At 44.2% G+C, this 17,548-nt stretch overlaps 1 protein-coding gene across 1 annotated transcript in view; it reads left to right on the top strand.

Annotated features, from left to right (window-relative positions):
* Positions 1 to 4,588: 4,588 nt before the first annotated feature.
* Positions 4,589 to 17,548, top strand: part of RNF114 (ring finger protein 114) — an 18,443-nt gene continuing 5,483 nt past the window's right edge. Inside the window, exons 1-4 of the mRNA XM_081832603.1 lie at positions 4,589 to 4,757; positions 9,278 to 9,428; positions 11,383 to 11,489; positions 11,853 to 11,967. Coding sequence (XP_081688729.1) covers positions 4,618 to 4,757; positions 9,278 to 9,428; positions 11,383 to 11,489; positions 11,853 to 11,967 — 513 coding nt within the window. The 5' untranslated portion in view covers positions 4,589 to 4,617. The remainder of the gene's footprint in view (positions 4,758 to 9,277; positions 9,429 to 11,382; positions 11,490 to 11,852; positions 11,968 to 17,548) is intronic.

Raw genomic sequence — 17,548 nt, 5'->3', positions numbered from 1 at the left:
CTCAGCAGGAAGCCTGCCTCTCCCTCTCCCACTCCCCCTGCTTGTGTTCCCTCTCATGCTGTCTCTCTCTCTCTCTCTGTCAATTAAATAAATAAATAAAATCTTTAAAAAAAAAAATACAGAGATCCAGATGAGAGCAAGAGTCTCTGCCTGGGATTACCAAATCAGGATGTACTTTTTCTTTTTTTTAATCTCATCTACCAGTCAGAGAGGTTTGTCATCATGTTGTGGATGCTTGGGGAGTTTGTTGTCATTGTTTGATGTTTTGCTGTGTTATTTTAAATGTAATTATGCTGGAGCCACAAATGGGCAAGTGTAAATATCTGAAAAGACATGTTTTTTTTTCCTTACTTAGAAGAATATAATTTTAAAATTTTAATAAGAGTAGATAACTTTTATTAAATGTTTAATATTTGCTAGCCTTTGTGGTAAATTCTTTATATGCATTAAGTTTTTTGTCTTTTAATTTTTATTTTGATTTATCATTTGCATACAGTGAAATGCACAGATCTTACAAGTTACAATTCAATGAGTTTTGACAAATGCACACACCATCTTTTTTAAAATACAGAACGTTTGGGGTGGCTGGGTGGCTCAGTTGGTGAAGCATCAGCCTCTTGATCTCAGCTCAGGTCTTGATCTCAAGGTCTTGATCTCAGGGTCATGAATTCAAGCCCCTCTATGCCCAGCGTGGACCCTACTTAAAAAAATAAATAAATAAGGGGGCGCCTGGGTGGCTCCCTTCGGCTCAGGTCATGATCCCAGAGTCCTGGGATCAAGCCCTGTATCTGGCTCCCTGCTAGGCAGGAAGCCTGCTTCTCCCTCTCCCTCTCCCTTGCTTGTTTTCCTTCTCTCGCTGTCTCTCTGTCAAATAAATAAAAATTTTAAGATCTTAAAAAATAAATAAATAAGTTAATTAATTATCTATAGAATATTTCCAAAGCACCAGAAATTTCTCTCACTGTCCTTTCCAGTTAAGTCCACACCCAGAGACAATCACTGTTCTTTCTTTCACCATGATTAGTTTTGTCTGGAACTTCATGTAAGTATAATCATATATAAATTTGGGGGTCAGCCACTTTCACTCAGCATATTGTTTTTGGGATTCATCCATATTATAAGTATAACGTACTAATATATTAATAGTTTGTTCCTTTTTTTTTTAAGATTTTATTTATTTATTTGACAGAGACACAGCGAGAGAGGGAACACAAGCAGGGGGAGTGGGAGAGGGAGAAGCAGGCTTCCCGCGGAGCAGAGAGCCCGATATGGGACTCGATCCCAGGACCCTGGGACCATGACCTGAGCAGAAGGCAGTTGCTTAACAACTGAGCCACCCAGGCGCCCTCCAGCTTCAAAGTATTTAAAGGTCAAAATTGCTTGTGTGCTACACGTGTGAGTAGGTCTGTAGCAGCAGAACTTTCTGTGGTGGTGATGTTCTGTATCTGCTGTGTCCAGTACATACCCATGTGGCTATTGAGCTCTGGAAATATGGCTAGTGAGACAGAGGAACTGACTCTTTAGTTTTGTCTTTAAATTTATTTACATTTAAATAACCACAAATTGAATGGCCCAGGCCCAAGGAATAAAGTCTTGAAAACAGAAGACATAAATCAAAGAGTATATGCTCCCGTAATTTAGATAATTATAGGCAAATTGCCCACTAAGGAGATTGTATTGTCTGTTGCTGCATGATAAATGACAACAAACTTAGTGGCCTAAACAACACATGTGGATTATCTCGGTTTCTGTGGGTGGGGAGTGTGGGCACGGCGTGACTGGATCACCTCATACAAGGGCAGGCAGATCTCCCTGCAATTTTCCTTAGGACTGTTGTATAGTTGAATAACTTTTAAAACTATCTGCCACCGCCCACCTACCCCACTGCCTATTAGAGGCCCCAGATTTCTCCTCTGAACCTTGCGGCGGGCCAGGCACACAGGAGGCCCTCAGGGACTCTCTGTTGCCTGGATGAATGAGTCTACATTGGTGGTAAAAATCAAGTCTGCAAAGCCTTTGAGCAGGACCGATTCTCCACTCCAGGCTCAGAGCAGATCTTAGATGATGTGGGCAGCCTGAGAGAGGCTGACCAAAGCTAAAGGAGAGGAAGAGACTGTTGTGGGAAATAGTTTCCTTAAGAACATTGAGAAAGGACAGTTTCGTTTAACACGTATTATTAGGTTGATTGTGGCTGAGTATTGAGTGTGGAGATGAGGCCTGGCAATGTATTTGCAAGCTGTGAAGGGATAATGGGGACATTCTCATTGGGAATGCCTAGAAAAAAACAGGAAGGGATGGAATATATCCAGGCTAGTCCAGCACTGATGGAGGGGGGAGGGAGGAGGATAGCATAGGCTAGTGGTTCTCAAAGTACGGCCCCTGGTGCAGCAGCATCAGCCTCACCTAGAAAACTGTTAGAAATGCAAATCCTTGGCCCTACCCCCGCTGACCTGCTGCATCAGAAACTCTGGGGGTTGGCTCCTATAATTGGTTTAAGAAACCTTCCAGGTGACTGAGACACAGGTATTCTTAAGTGCACAGGTGCCAAAGCCAGACTGCATGTGTTCAAATCCTATCATTTTCCATTACCATTAAAAGTTAATTTAATCTTGGGACGCCTGGGTGGCTCAGTTGGTTAAGCCTCTGCCTTCGGCTCAGGTCATGATCTCAGGGTCCTGGGATCAAGTCCCGCATCGGGCTCCCTGCTCAGGAGGGAGCCTGCTTCTCCCTCTGCCTGCCGCTCCCCTCTGCTTGTGCTCTCTCTCTCTGATAAATAAATAAATAAAATTTAAAAAAAAGTTAATTTAATCTCTTTGTGCTTCAATTTGCATAGCTGTAAAATGGGGATAATAGAGCCGAAGTCATAGATTGCAATGAGGATTTATTCATGTAAAATGCTTAGACCAATAAGCACAAAAAAGTTCACTATTAATATTTCAATCCTGTCCTTTTGACTCTATAACTAAGTGTATAAGCTTGTGTAAGTTCATTTCAAGAGACCAAACTGGAGGCAGTCTATCTGAAGCCCAGGTCTGGGGCTCCCCTGCGCCCACCCCAGGGTCTGGCAGCCTCTACAAGGCTAACACAAAGTCTTATAAATACCTATGGCACACCTCTGCCCCTGCCAAGGCAACCCCATCCCTGGAGGGGAGACAGGGCATATTTGGCTGGGAAGAGATCAGACGCATGAGTACTTGCCATAGGAATGGGAAAAAAACGATCAAGTGTATACCCCTTGAGCTGCTGAATATACATGCCAAGTTATTTATTGGTGAAAAGATGCCCACATGGATAGCTAAATACAATCCTCCTGCATTCAATTAACCTGGTTAACAGGATTTATTTGTCCTGTGTAGACTCCATACTGTGAGGCCTCTGTGGCCTTTCAGGATGGAAGCTTAATCATTGATTTTCCTGGTCAAGAACACCTGGTTAGAATTGTTAGCAGAGCCTGCCTTTTAACAAGATGTATCTTTTGTTAAATGGGCTGTCCACAAGAGCCAAATTTGGTGCAGTAGAAAGTGGAGAAAGTTGGCATTCCAAACATTTGGGCTCCAGGTCAGGGGGCCTTCTTGTGAGACTGAAGTTTAGACTACATCGGGAAGCCTCAGCTTCCCCATCTCTACAGTGCGGTAGTTGGGACCCATGGCCAGGAGGCAAGTGAACACGGCACTGAAGCATGGTGACTCACCGAGGGACACCAGCCTCCCACTTCTGCTTTCACTAGGCTGGCTCCTTTGTGGCCAATAGCCGGTCTTCAACACCTCTAGTAATGGCTAATCTCCCTTTTCAGTGTCAAGAGTATCCGGCATGAATTAATAACGCTGTCTTGTTTCCACTGTATTTTTACAGTGCTCTTAGAAAAGAGCGATTTTTTTTTTCCTAATAAGTGATTATTTTCTGTTCATAGCTCAGGGAGTGATAGATCTCCCTTTATTTTATTTTTTTTTTAAGATTTTATTATTTGAGAGAGCGAGAATGAGAGAGTACATGAGAGGCGGGAGGGTCAGAGGGAGAAGCAGGCTTCTCGCTGAGCAGGGAGCCCGATGTGGGACTCGATCTCGGGACTCCAGGATCATGACCTGAGTCGAAGGCCGTTGTTTAACCAACTGAGCCACCCAGGCGCCCGATAGATCTCCCTTTAAAATTTGTTTGCCTAAAACGAAATTTTTTTTAATGAAACTTGTTTGCGTAAGTTTAAACAAAAGGCAACTCTATTTGGGATGAAATATTACGTAATAGTAATGATTTAAATTGAGGAAACAGTGGCTGAAACACAAAGCCTGTTCCAGTTCTGTAGGTGTCTGGATCTGACTTCCACATTTTCCAGATTTCCCTCGGCCTCACCCTCCCTCCCATCCGTTAGGGGCGGCGGGGGGGGGGGGAAAGAAGAGAGGGGGACAGGAGGCGTGGCCCACCCACAAGCCCCACACCGTCCACGTGCCCTTTCCACAAGCCACGCCCTGAGTGCCCCTCACGGCCCAGGGTCGCGTCCTTGCCCCGCCCTGGCTGGCCTCAAGCCCCGCCCCGAGCGCGCGCGCTAGCCCGCTACCTCGGCCCCGCCCCCCCGGGCTCCTCCTTCTCGGCCGCCGTTGCGCTGCTCTGCGCGGCAGCAAGATGGCGGCGCAACAGCAGGACCGTGAGGGTGGTTCGCAGCTGGCTGGGCCCGCAGCGGAGGCCGACCCGTTGGGCCGCTTCACGTGTCCCGTGTGTTTAGAGGTGTACGAGAAGCCGGTTCAAGTGCCCTGCGGTCACGTGTAAGTGGCGAGCCGGGGTCTGGTCGGGGGGGGAAACCTGATTGGGAGGGGTGCGGCCCGGGCGGGGAGAGTCTGGGGCGGAAGCGCGAGGACCGGGCTAAAGGGCCCTCTTCCCGGGGCCCTCCGGGGCTCCTGAAGGCCGGTGGAAGTCGGCGGGGCGCTCTTCTCCGCCCTACTCACTTCTAAGTATCCCGCCGTCTGTTGAGCGCCTACTGTATTCCAGGCGGCCTGTCAGGCTCCTCACCCGGGAGAGTGGAGTCGCACCCTGCTGCGGATTAGGAAGGGTCTCAAGTCGGCCCTTGGTGGGGCGCCTGGCTGGTTCATTCGGTAGAGCATGTGACTCTTGATCCTGGGGTCGTCAGTTTGAGCCCCACGTTGGGCGTAGAGTTTACTTAAAAAAATAAAATCGGCCTTTGGACCCTGGATAGCCACGGTTTTCCTTGAATAGTCTGCATTGCTCCTGAAGTATGGTACGTATGGCGTCATGTACCCAGCTCTACCAAGTAATTCGAATGTGCACTGAAGTTGGAAAAACGCTGAACTAACTAAAAGAACAAAAGGGAAGTCTTGATAATAAGATCTCACCAGTCTGCCATTAACTATGAAAGGGGTTGGGAGTTGCAGATAGCGCTTGTTAGCATTCCTACTTGTGTACGTGGTTTGCTGCATTTTCTTTGAAATTAAGCCTCCAGGGCCTGCATGTTGCTAATACGCTGGTTATGACGACTAAAGGAGATGGGTGTGAAAATGACCAGTACAGACCCTGGGCTGGGGTAGGTGCAATGTAAGTTGAGGTTGGCGGGATTTGAATCTAACCCTTGCTTCATTAGACACACAAACAGCTAATTTGAAAGAACTGTAGAAAATGTGGCTACTTCTTGCTGCTGGGGGTTAGCTTTTCCTCAGTGGTCTCCCTCAGTGCTTCTCTTGGGCATCATCTTGACATTGGTTTTAGGACACCTTTATGGAGAGTAGACACGACAGGCACGTGCTGGGCCTCACAGGTATTCTTATTCCTATAGCAGTACTGCAGGGGAAGAGGGTTGACAGCTGTTTTGCAGGTGAGGAGACTGAGGCTCACATAGGGCAGACTCAGCATTGTCTCACTCTTCCCAGATGAACTGCAGGTGTCTCCTTGCCAGCCCAGAGAATAATTTGGCACCTGGCAAGGGCTCCCCAGCCACACTGACTGCTCTTAGCTTCTTCAGGTACTCTTAAGTTCTTTCTAGCTTTGGGCTGTTCCCACTTGCAGTTCAGTTAGCCTGGAACTCTTCCTGCCCCATCTGCACCTCCCCTGATAGCTACCCCAAATTAATTTACTGCCCTTATCACCATCCCTACTTAAATTACTTCCCTGCTTCACTCCTGGCGCTTCCTTCTTCCTTTCAGAGCGCCAAACTTAGGGATCATGAGGGCAGTGACCATATCTGTGTTGCCCCTCTCTGTATCCCCAGTGCCCAGCACAGTGTCTGAACATCCATCTTCCAGTCTTATATTCAACCCACTAAAATATTTGTAGCCACCCATGTGCCAGATTCTTGGGGCACAGTAAGAAACAAGGTGATTCTGCCCTCAAAGTTTACAATCCAATGAATTGATGATAAATTAGGCTAACAAGTGTTCAAACTATTGTGAAAATTCAGTGTGCAGTGGGAGGGTATTATAGCGATCAAACTGGTGTGTTTGGGAACGATCAGGTAATGGATGGATGACCTAAGAGAGGAGAGGTAGAGGTCTGGTGGTGGAGGCTGGATAGTGTTCTCATTGAGTTGTCTTTTCCTGGGATTAGCCCTCCTTACTACTTTACCTGATTTTGGGTTAATTCATTGGATTTCACTCACAGTTAATATTTATAAAGAGGCTTGATCCAGTCACAATTTACCAACTGAAGAGCAGCAAAAGTTGAGGTTTCCTTGAGCCAGGTGAACCTTTCATAGGTCAGAGGTCAAGTACTGGGTTTCAAACCTTGGCTCTTTTCTGTACTCACCATACTAGTTCCACGTGTTCATCAGTTCAATGCTGATTGAAGACAGATGGATGCACCTCTGTGAGGGCAGCACAAGTCCCCCTTAGCTGCAGCCAAGTGCTTTTTTGCTCAGCCTAGTTAGTGGCAGATTTTTGCTTTTATGCTTGGAAACCAGCATCATTGTAGCTTTGGCTGGGTGGGGCATTGAGTTTTTGGTTTTTGTTTTTTTTTTAAAGATTTTATTTATTTATTCATAAGAGACAGAGAGAGAGAGAGAGAGAGGCAGGCTCCCTGCCGAGCAGGGAGCCCGATGCGGGACTCGATCCCAGGACCCTGGGATCATGACCTGAGCCGAAGGCAGACACTTAACCATCTGAGCCACCCAGGCACCCATGGGGCATTGAGTTTTTATAAAATTTTATTTTAAGCCCTGAATGACTGTGTCCCTCCAATTTAGCGGAATATAGCTAGAGAAAGGCAGGTGGCTGGGAGCCCAAGAGAAGGGACTTTTTACATAGCAGTGTAACAAAAAGGATGGAGCACTTAGAAGGCTGAACTAGATCAAGGCCTGTGAAATAGGAAAGGGAAACTGAAAGCAAGCCCAAGATACAGGGACTGTTTAAAAGCAGGCTTGCATGTTGGGCATGACTCGGGCACAAGGTGACTCGTGAACATTTGGTCAATGAGCTGTATCCTGGTGTGTGCTTGAAGGCTTGAAGCTGCTTTTATCTACCAGCGGGGCTTGGTTTCTCTGGGACCTTCTGCTCTCTTTGGTTCCTCTTGTGATCCGCCTTTGAGAAGAGTTAAAACAAATGATGCCCACAGGCCCTCTACCTCTCCAACCTAATCACTTACCCTCTCCCAGTGGTCTACCCATCATGGTCCCAAAGGCCTCCCTTTCTGCTTTTGGGAAATCGCTTTGCACTTGGTATATCATCTCTTTGTGTCCAGGTCTGTGTGGCTGTCTCCTTACAGTTTTAGGTCTTAGCTCAAATATTGCCTCCTTAAAGAAGCTCAGGATGATCCACCTCAGCTGATCTCTGCCTGTTTTATTTCCTTCCTATACTTAATCACTATCAGAAATTAACATTTATGTTTTTCTTCACTTTGGAATATAAGCATCATGAAGATAGGGATTTTGTTTGCTTTCCACTATGCTCTCAGTGGTGAATCACTAGGCCCCCTCACTTTCTCTCAGCCTGGTCTATTTTGTGTGGCAGTTAACATCTAGCTTTATGACAAAGAGGAAGAAAATCCTTAGAGATGGTAAAAATTTGTCACATGCACAGGTTAGCTTTGATTATATATCCTGAGTTCTTCCTTGCAGGTTTTGTTATCTTACCTTAAACCTGTCAGGTTGGGGGGCGCCTGGGTGGCTCAGTTGGTTAAGCGACTGCCTTTGGCTCAGGTCATGATCCTGGAGTCCCGGGATTGAGTCCCACATCGGGCTCCCTGCTCAGCAGGGAGTCTGCTTCTCCCTCTGACCCTCCTCCCTCTCATGCGCTCTGTCTCTCATTGTCTCTCTCGCAAATAAATAAAATCTTTAAAAAAAAAAAAACAAAAAACCTGTTAGGTTGGGTATATAGCCAGGCTGTTTTCATGCCTTATTGTTCTTTCTCACTATGTACTGTATCTCAGCATCACTCCCTACATAGGTTTCAGGATAGAAACTTGGCCTTCTTTGACTTTCCTTTTCCAAATTCAGTAAGTTCCCAAGTACTGCTGACTCCACTCTGAATCATTTCCTGAGTTAATTCTCTGTGGCCTCAGGCCCTCAGAATTCCTTGCCTTAGCCATCTGTTTGGTTTCTACTTCAAGGCTCCTGTCTTCCCTCACATTAAAAAAAAAAAAATTGAAAACCAACAACTCTGTTCATGATAACCTCTGCTATTTTTCTAAAACTCGGACTTGGCCTTGTTGATATCTTTAAACATCTGGGTTCCTACCATTCATGAGGAAAGGTGTTAGACTTTTATTTCCTTAGGTGCCTCATGAATTTTTAAGTCTAAGTGCCTGGAATATTCTTACATTCCTCTGCCAGCTGAGCTCTTTCTTTTAAGGCTCTTTCGTGAATGCTGCCTTTGAAGTCTTACCAGACTGGGTCACAGCTGGGTGGTCTTATCTTTGTCTTCTCATAGAGCTTTATATTCACCTCTAAGGATAGCACCTCCTGTTTGTGGTCTGCTGAGGGTCTGCTACACGTATTCCATCCCAGTAATCTCAGAGGTGGCTACTACCATCTCCATTTCACAGAGGAGAAACTGAGGTTCAGGAAACCCCACCAAGATTCCTCAGTGGCAGGTGCTAAGGTTTGCAGATTATGCCACAACACCTTTCACCATGTGTCATGACAGTTTGTGTTTGTTTCTGTTGGTGGACCTGCGTGTTCTTGGCAGGACACTCCCTGGCCTGGGAGGACTCAGTATTTGAATCACGAATAGGGAGCAATATGTTTATAATCCATTATTCATTGATGTCTTTTTAAAAGTTTATCCATTTTTGTTGTCTTGTCTCCACGATGCATGACGCAGGTTCTCTGTATGTCTTGTTCTAGCTTTTGCTCTGCATGCCTGCAGGAATGTCTGAAGCCGAAGAAGCCTGTCTGTGGGGTGTGTCGCAGCGCTCTGGCACCTGGCGTCCGAGCCGCGGAGCTCGAGCGGCAGATTGAGAGCACAGAGACTTCTTGCCATGGCTGCCGTAAAAATGTATGTGGAAGTAAAATGGAAGAGTCAATGTCTTTCTCTGATGAGAGGGGGTAAAACGCAGAGCTGTTGCCACGTTGTTTCTCAAGTTAGAGCATGACTAGGTGACTAACAGCACGTATGCATGCTAGTTATCTGTGGCAATGGCTGTGCCGTTTCATTTTAGTGACTGTATTGGTGTTTGTTTTTTTTTTAAGAGTTGGTTTAGTGTGTTACATATTGTAGCTTTGAAAACCATAGAAGTCAGTTACCCCGGTATTTTCCCTATAAAAGAGCCACTTTTCCAAAGCACTGTGCATAATTTCCACTAGAATATAATGATAGGATGCTATTTCTTAATTTTTTAAATATAAAATGAGATCAGCATCTCAAAAAAGTTACCTGCTGCCATGAGTTTGAGGGGAAATGTTATATAATCTATATCATAATGGATATAAAAAGTATTTGAGCTTTTTAGTACTTGATCGGGAGGAATCATGACATAAAGGTCATTATGAAATTATGTGATTATAAGAGCAATACCTAACATTTGAAATGCGTCCATGCTCTTTTGTATAATCATGTTAGAATCAAGTGTATTTATTTCACCATGTATTATAATTATAAAGGAGAAATACCGTTGTCTTATTTTCCAAGAGATAGACACAACCTTACAGGTTTTGAAATCATGACTTTGTTAATTTTGGACTGTACAAACATACAAAATAATGTAGGCTTGTTCCCCACTCCAGAGATTACCTTTTTAAAAGTGATATAATTTAGAAGGCTGCAAAACATTTTCTGCCCTTTGACAAACACAGATGTAAGGTTTTTATAAACACAAATGTAGGAATTCTATAAAATAGGAGCATACTATAATTCTAGAGCTTTTTCTCATTTTGAAAAAATTTTTTCACTTAATGACTTACTACACAGCCTAACATGTCAGTTTCATTACTTTAACACATTAGTATCAATGGCCATAGAATGGATATACCTTATCTTCTTCCTTTCAGAGTGATTTAGCACTAGGGGTACAAAGTGGTTATCATTCTGAATAGGGCTATTTCCCATCCCTTTTAATTGGGAGCTCTTTGGTTGGCGGCTTGAAGTCAAGTTCTTTAGCTGGAGGTAAGACAGAAAGGAGCATTATGGTAAGCTGGAGCTCAAATAATGAAGCTTTCTTTTTTTTATTGTGGTTTCCTTTAATTTCGAAACTCGGGATATTGAAATGAAATTACCCGTTACTTTATCTTTATGCATGCATGATGGGTTTATGGTTTTTTTTTCCCTGTATACTTCTGATTTTTCTTCATTTTTAAAGATTAGTGATTGTATTGTATTATATTTCCGGGTGTCCTATACCTCCAAAAATGTTTATCTTCCTTTTACCTCTCCTCTTCATTCTTTAAACTTTTTCTTTCCTTTTAGAACACCTGCGATGAAGCACTCTCCTCTAGGTTTTCTTTCTCTTTCCATCTTGCAGACTAGATTTTATAGGAGAAATAGAACTCAGATTTCTGGTTTTTTAAAGATCATTTATCACAATCTGGCATCCTGTACTTTAACTAGAATTACTGGTCTTTCTCTCTTTTACTTAAATGATTACTTTTTACTGCTGCACATAATGAAATGTGGTTCTTGGCTTGCTGTGAGGAGACTAGTTTAAATGCCATGTAGAAAACTTTTAAACCTTTCCTGGTTTGAAGTATGTGAGCAGAGAGCATAACTTGAATAAAAGCAAACCTCTAGAAGAGTTACTTGGAGTGGAAGCAGACGTCCTGGGTTGGTCAGGTCAGACATCAGCCTTGGTATTAACAAAAACCCTGCAACAAACATGCCTTCAGCCCCGTCAGCATAGCCAGGAGTCTGGTGAGATTGTTTGCCAGGGTGATACAGATCTGGTTTTCATCTTGACCTTGCTTTGGGACTATGTCGGCCCTGACTAACTTATGGGCTCTGATTCTTCCTGTCCAAGTTCTTCCTATCCAAGATCCGGGCACACGTGGCTACCTGTTCCAAGTACCAGAATTACATCATGGAAGGTGTGAAGGCCACCACCAAGGATGCCTCCCTTCAGCCAAGGTAAATGACTCAAAACACTCCCTCGGGCAGAGGTTATCTTTTGCTATGAAGACAGTGGACACTTTGCATGTTCAAGGGTTTAGTTGTAGGAGTTTGGGAAAGTGGAGGTATAATTGTTAATCTGGCTACACCTGATGACAGTTTTTGTATTTGGGGTAGAGTATGGAGGACTCTGTTGCTCACTTCAAGTAATAGCTCTGCTGTTAAGTTATTTTCAACAGTTGACCTCATTCTGAAGTGATTGTCAGAATCCCTGTCATAACACATTGAACTTTGCTCCTTTTTTGGAGGATACAGTGGTTGAAGTGTGGAAAAGTACTCACGGAGAGGTTTCTTCTTTTTTTCCTGCCTTTCATCTTCCAGGAATGTCCCAAACCGTTACACCTTTCCTTGCCCTTACTGTCCCGAGAAGAACTTTGATCAAGAAGGACTAGTGGAACACTGCAAGTTATCCCATAGCACGGATACCAAATCTGTGGTAAGAGGAACTAGGTTTTGTTTTCCTTTTTATGAAAAGAAGTCAAACTTACAGAAAAATTAACAGGATTAGTACAGTGAGCTCCTTGTGTACCCTTTACCTAGATTCACAGTCTTATAACATTTTACTATATTTGGTTAACAATACTCTATATGTACACATTTTTTGCTAATCAGTAATAAGTTGCAGATGATAGGACTTTTTGCTTCTACTCACTTCAGCATGTATCTCCTTAGAAGAATATTTTCTTACAAAATCACATTTTTTGTGTTTGTCACACTCAGGAAATGTAACATTGACACAATTTAATATCTAATAGAGAATTCATGTTTAAATTTTAACAACTGTAGGGGCGCCTGCCTGGCTCAGTTGGTAGAGCATGTGACTCCTGATCTCAGGGTTGTGAGTTCAAGCCCCAAGTTGGCCATAGAGATTACTTAAAAAAAAAAAAAAAAAGTGGAATACCTTGGAATTTTAATAATTGTAATATCCTTCATAGCAATATCCTTCTGCCCCCAAATCCTGGATCTTTGTGTTACATGTTGTTGTCATGGCTGTAGTGCGCGGCTTTGCTTTGCTTTACATTACCTTGACATTTTTATTTTTATTTTTATTTTTTTAATTTTTTTGTAAAGATTTTATTTATTTATTTGACAGAGAGAGGCACAGCGAGAGAGGGAACACAAGCAGGGGGAGTGGGAGAGGGAGAAGCAGGCTTCCCGCCGAGCAGGGAGCCCGATTCGGGGCTCGATCTCAGGACCCTGGGATCATGACCTGAGCCCAAGGCAGACGCCCAACGACTGAGCCACCCAGGCGCCCCTACCTTGACATTTTTAAAGAGGACAGGCCAGTTGTTTTGTAAGATGTCCTTCAATTTGCATTTGTCTGATTCTTCATCATTCCATAAGCAATGTGTCCTCTCGGTGCCACATCTGGGGTCATGTGATGTCTGTTGGCGCTGTTGTTGGTAATGTTAACTTGGATCCCTTGATGTCCACGAGGTTTGTCCACTGTAGAGCTACCATTTTCCTTTTGAGAGTAGTTTATAGTTGTGGAGAAAGAGAATGTATATGAAATTATTAGGAAAGTGCTTATCAGTCTTGACATTTAAGTATCACAGAGTGGCACGTAGTTTTGTTTAATGTTTGGATATGGTCCGTGTCAGCAGTATCACCCTTTCCTTTTTCCTGCCCCCCCTCCCCAAATAAGCTGTATGCCCAATGTGGGGCTTGAACTCACAACCCTGAGATCAAGAGTCATGCACTCCACAGGGTGCCTGGGTGGCTCAGTCGTTAAAGCGTCTGCCTTCGGCTCAGGTCATGATCCCCGGGTCCTGGGATCGAGCCCCGCATCTGGCTCCCTGCTCCGCGGGGAGCCTGCTTCTCCCTCTCCCACTCCCCCTGCTTGTGTTCCCTCTCTCGCTGTGTTTCTCTCTGTCAAATAAATAAAATCTTAAAAAAAAAAAAAAAAAAAAGTCACGCACTCCACCGACTGAGCCAGCCAGGTGTCCCCTTCCCTCTTAATGTCATTGACAGGCTAGGTCTTGATAGAACCTCCTCCATAGTTTTGTTTCAATTTTCCCATCTCAGACTGCTCTCTTGAACTGTATACCTAGTTTTCTGGGCACGCTTCAGCTCCCTTGCCTTAAAAGGTGGTGCATGGACTTTAGTATTTGAATGAGCTTTTGTGAATAGGATTAGGCCTAGTGGCATTCTTTTTTTTTTTTTTTTTTTGCAAATTTTGAGATACAGCTGGCCTGTTTGAGAATACCTTAGATCTTCTCTTGACTTTATTGAATTCCTTAGCAAGTCCACGGACATTCCTGTCAATACAGCCACTTTTTACCCTGGGCTCCCCGAGCTCTTAACTGTTGTGCTGTGACAGATTTGACAGATAAATTCCCTCTTGTCTGCTTTTCCCAACTCCCCTCACTAGGGAACTTGGCTAGCTTGGCTCATTGTAAGTCATTTTCAGCCAGGTCCTATTGCTGCTAGGCACTCTCTGGTGGCTGTTCTGGGGACTCTATACATTAAGTTCCTGGCATGAACCGTCCTCATCCTTTCCAGGTAACACTGAATCCTGCTTTTAACTGAGTTCAGAATATCAGGTATGAATTCCTCTCTTCTCTCTTCCTCCTTCTGTCTCAGGAACTCTCTGATTTACCTCTGAGGTTGCAGACTGGCAGTCTATGGGATATGTCTGGCCTATACACACTTTTTTTTTTTTAAGATTTTATTTATTCATTTGCCACAGAGAGAGAGAGAGAGGAATCACAAGTAGGCAGAGTGGCAGGGAGTGGCAGAGGGAGAAACAGGCTCCCCGCTGAGCAAGGAGCCTGATGTGGGACTCGATCCCAGGACCCCGGGATCATGACCTGAGCCGAAGGCAGACGCCCAACGACTGAGCCACCCAGGCACCCCTGGCCTATACACATTTTAACTTCCCTTTTAACCGTTAAAAACCAGAAGATTTCTCAGTCTTGATATTCTACATTTGAGAAACTGGAAGTTCTGGCAAGAGCCATCTGACCTATGGGGAGATGGAAGCAGGCTTCCAGCAGAGCAGGGAGCCCGATGTGGGGCTCGATCCCAGAACTCTGGGATCATGACCTGAGCCGAAGGCAGACGCTTACCGACTGAGCCACCCAGGCGCCCTCTTTGAACCCTTTTCTTTATCCTCTCCAGATTCAGCTTCCACCCCTGCTGATGTCATATTCTCCATGGTCCCAGCTGACTTCTCGAGTCCTTGCTTTCTGTCACCTCTTTGCAATTTTTTAAAAAGATTTTATTTATTTGACAGAGTGCATGTACAAGCAGGGGGAGCAGGAGAGGAGCAGGCTTTCTGCTGAGCAGGGAGCCTGATGCGGGGCTCAATCTCAGGACCCTGGGATCATGACCTGAGCCGAAGGCAGATGCTTTAACGACTGAGCCACCCAAGCGCCCCGTCTTTGCAATTTTTAAATACGTTTTCTTCGTATTTAGTCAGTTCACATTGTAAAAAGTGTGTCTCTGACCCCTTCCCCTAGTTTTCCGGTTCCCTTCTATACCATTAGTTTCCCAGTATTTCTTTATATTTTTGCATTTTATTCTATGTTTGGATATGATAAATGCATTATGTTGCCATTTGCCATTTTTGTTTAATAGAAGTAAACCCGATGTAAAAGTAAACCACACCATGGTGGCTTGCCAGCCTCATGAGATCACTCACAGAATTGATTATTCTCAAAAATAAACAGCCTCACCATTTGATATTAATATTTGTCATTCTAACATTTATATCTTCATTACATAGATGACTCCTGAAATTTTCTGTAGGCAGATGCCAACCTGCAATGGGCATTGAATCTGCTATTTTTCTGTGATTCCGGAGTAGCTTCACAGTATGCATTCTTTGGCCACAGTTGGCAAATAAGAGTTATGTTTTGTAAAAAACACCCAAAGCCAAGGTTTCAGCTCTTTCTTCAAGATGTTTTTGGTGTGATTCTTAATAACTGATCATTCATTGGAAAGGCAAGTGTGCGGAGACGCACGACCACCACCCACCTGCCCCCACTATGCATTTTCCGTTTTTTTTTTTTTTAAGATTTTATTTATTTGACAGTGAGAGAGGGAACACAAGCCGAGGGAGTGGGTAAGGGAGAAGCAGGCTTCCCGCCGAGCAGGGAGCCCGATGCGGGGCTCGATCCCAGGACCCCGGGATCATGACCCGAGCCGAAGGCAGACGCTTAGCGACTGAGCCACCCAGGCGCCCTGCATTTTCTGTTTTAAAGTTTGCCAGATAAGCTTAACTATTTTGGTAATTATGAGAAGAATAATGGATGTTAAGTAAAATGTAGAGACTGGAATTCATTTCCTACCACTGTCCTGCCCTGCAGGTTTTAGAAGGGAGTAAGTGAAGGAGTTTGTGTGCCATCCAAGCTCAGTTGTAGAGCTGGTTCGCGGCGGAGCCAGTACTGGACCCGGTGTCCCGGCTTCTAAACCAGTTCTTGCTTCAGAACATGGGGAGCGGTTCACTGTTGTGCTCACTGGCATGTCAGTAGAGCTCAGCTGTGTGTGGACAAGAACACAGTCATGTAATCCAAAGACGTCTGTAGTTTTCGGATGTCCTTAGGAGATTCTTGTATGTCCCCCTTTTTATGCAAATGACAGCACATTCTACACACTGAATCAGTGTTTTTGGCATCTGCCCCATATCCGATATGTATATCTGCTTTTTTAATGAGCGTCACAGTTTCCCATTAGTTGTCTGTGGCAAAGTTTAATTGGTCCCTTATTGATGAACATCAAGGTTGGTCTCAGACCATATCAGGAAATTAGAGTAAGGACTGGATATTAAATGCTACTAAAGAATTATTGTTGATTGATAGGTGGGACAGTAGTATTGGATATGTAAAGGGAAGTACCTATTTTGAGGACTGTACTGAAATAGTTACGGGTGAGATACTGTGTCTTACTTTAAAATGCCTCATTTTTTTGCCAAAATGAGTGTGCCAAACTAAAATTTAGGTGTTGGGGATAAGGGATGGGTCACCAAAGCATTATCTACTTTTCTGTAGGTTGGAAATTATGTTGCATGCTAAGTTTTAAAATGCAGCCATAATTTTTTTTTTTTTTTTTTTGGTAGTGTTCCAGGATTCATTGTTTGCGTATAACACCTAGTGCTCCATGCAATACATGCCCTCCTTAATACCCATCACCGGGCTAACCCATTCCCCCACTCCCCTCCACTCTAAAACCTTCAGTTTGTTTCTCAGAGTCCATAGTCTCTCATGGTTCATCTCCCCCTCCGATTTCCCCCCTTTCATTTTTCCCTTCCTACTATCTTCTTTTTTTTTCAAACATATAATGTGTTATTTGTTTCAGAGGTACAGGTCTGTGATTCATCAGTCTTACACAATTCACAGCGCTCACCATAGCACATACCCTCCCCAGTGTCCATCACCCAGCCTCTGCATCCCTCCACCCCCCACCACTCCAGCAACCCTCAGTTTGTTTCCTGAGATTAAGAGTTTGTCTCCCTCTCTGGTTTCATCTTGTTTCATTTTTCCTCCCTTCCCCTATGATCCTCTGTCTTGTTTCTCAAATTCCTCGTATCAGTGAGATCATACGATACTTGTCTTTCTCTGATTGACTTATTTCGCTTAGCATAATACTCTCTAGTTCCATCCATGTCATTGCAAATGGCAAGATTTCATTATTTTGATGGCTGCATAATATTCCATTGTAGATATATACCACGTCTTCTGTATCCGTACATCTGTTGATGGACATCTTGGTGCTTTCCGTAGTTTGGCTATTGTGGACATTGCTGCTATAAACATTGGGGTGCAGGTGCCCCTTCAGATTACTACATTTTTTTTTTTTTTTTTAAGATTTTATTTATTTAGGGCGCCTGGGTGGCTCAGTTGGTTAAGCGACTGCCTTCGGCTCAGGTCATGATCCTGGAGCCCCTGGATCGAGTCCCACATCGGGCTCCCTGCTCGGCGGGGAGTCTGCTTCTCCCTCTGACCCTCCCCCCTCTCATGTGCTGTCTCTCATTCTCTCTCTCTCAAATAAATAAATAAAAAATCTTTAAAAAAAAA

The sequence above is a fragment of the Leptonychotes weddellii genome, chromosome 10 (assembly GCF_054177405.1).
Source record: "Leptonychotes weddellii isolate Sample4059 chromosome 10, ASM5417740v2, whole genome shotgun sequence".
Classification (NCBI taxonomy): domain Eukaryota; kingdom Metazoa; phylum Chordata; class Mammalia; order Carnivora; family Phocidae; genus Leptonychotes; species Leptonychotes weddellii.
This window is presented reverse-complemented; position numbering and strand designations above follow the sequence as displayed.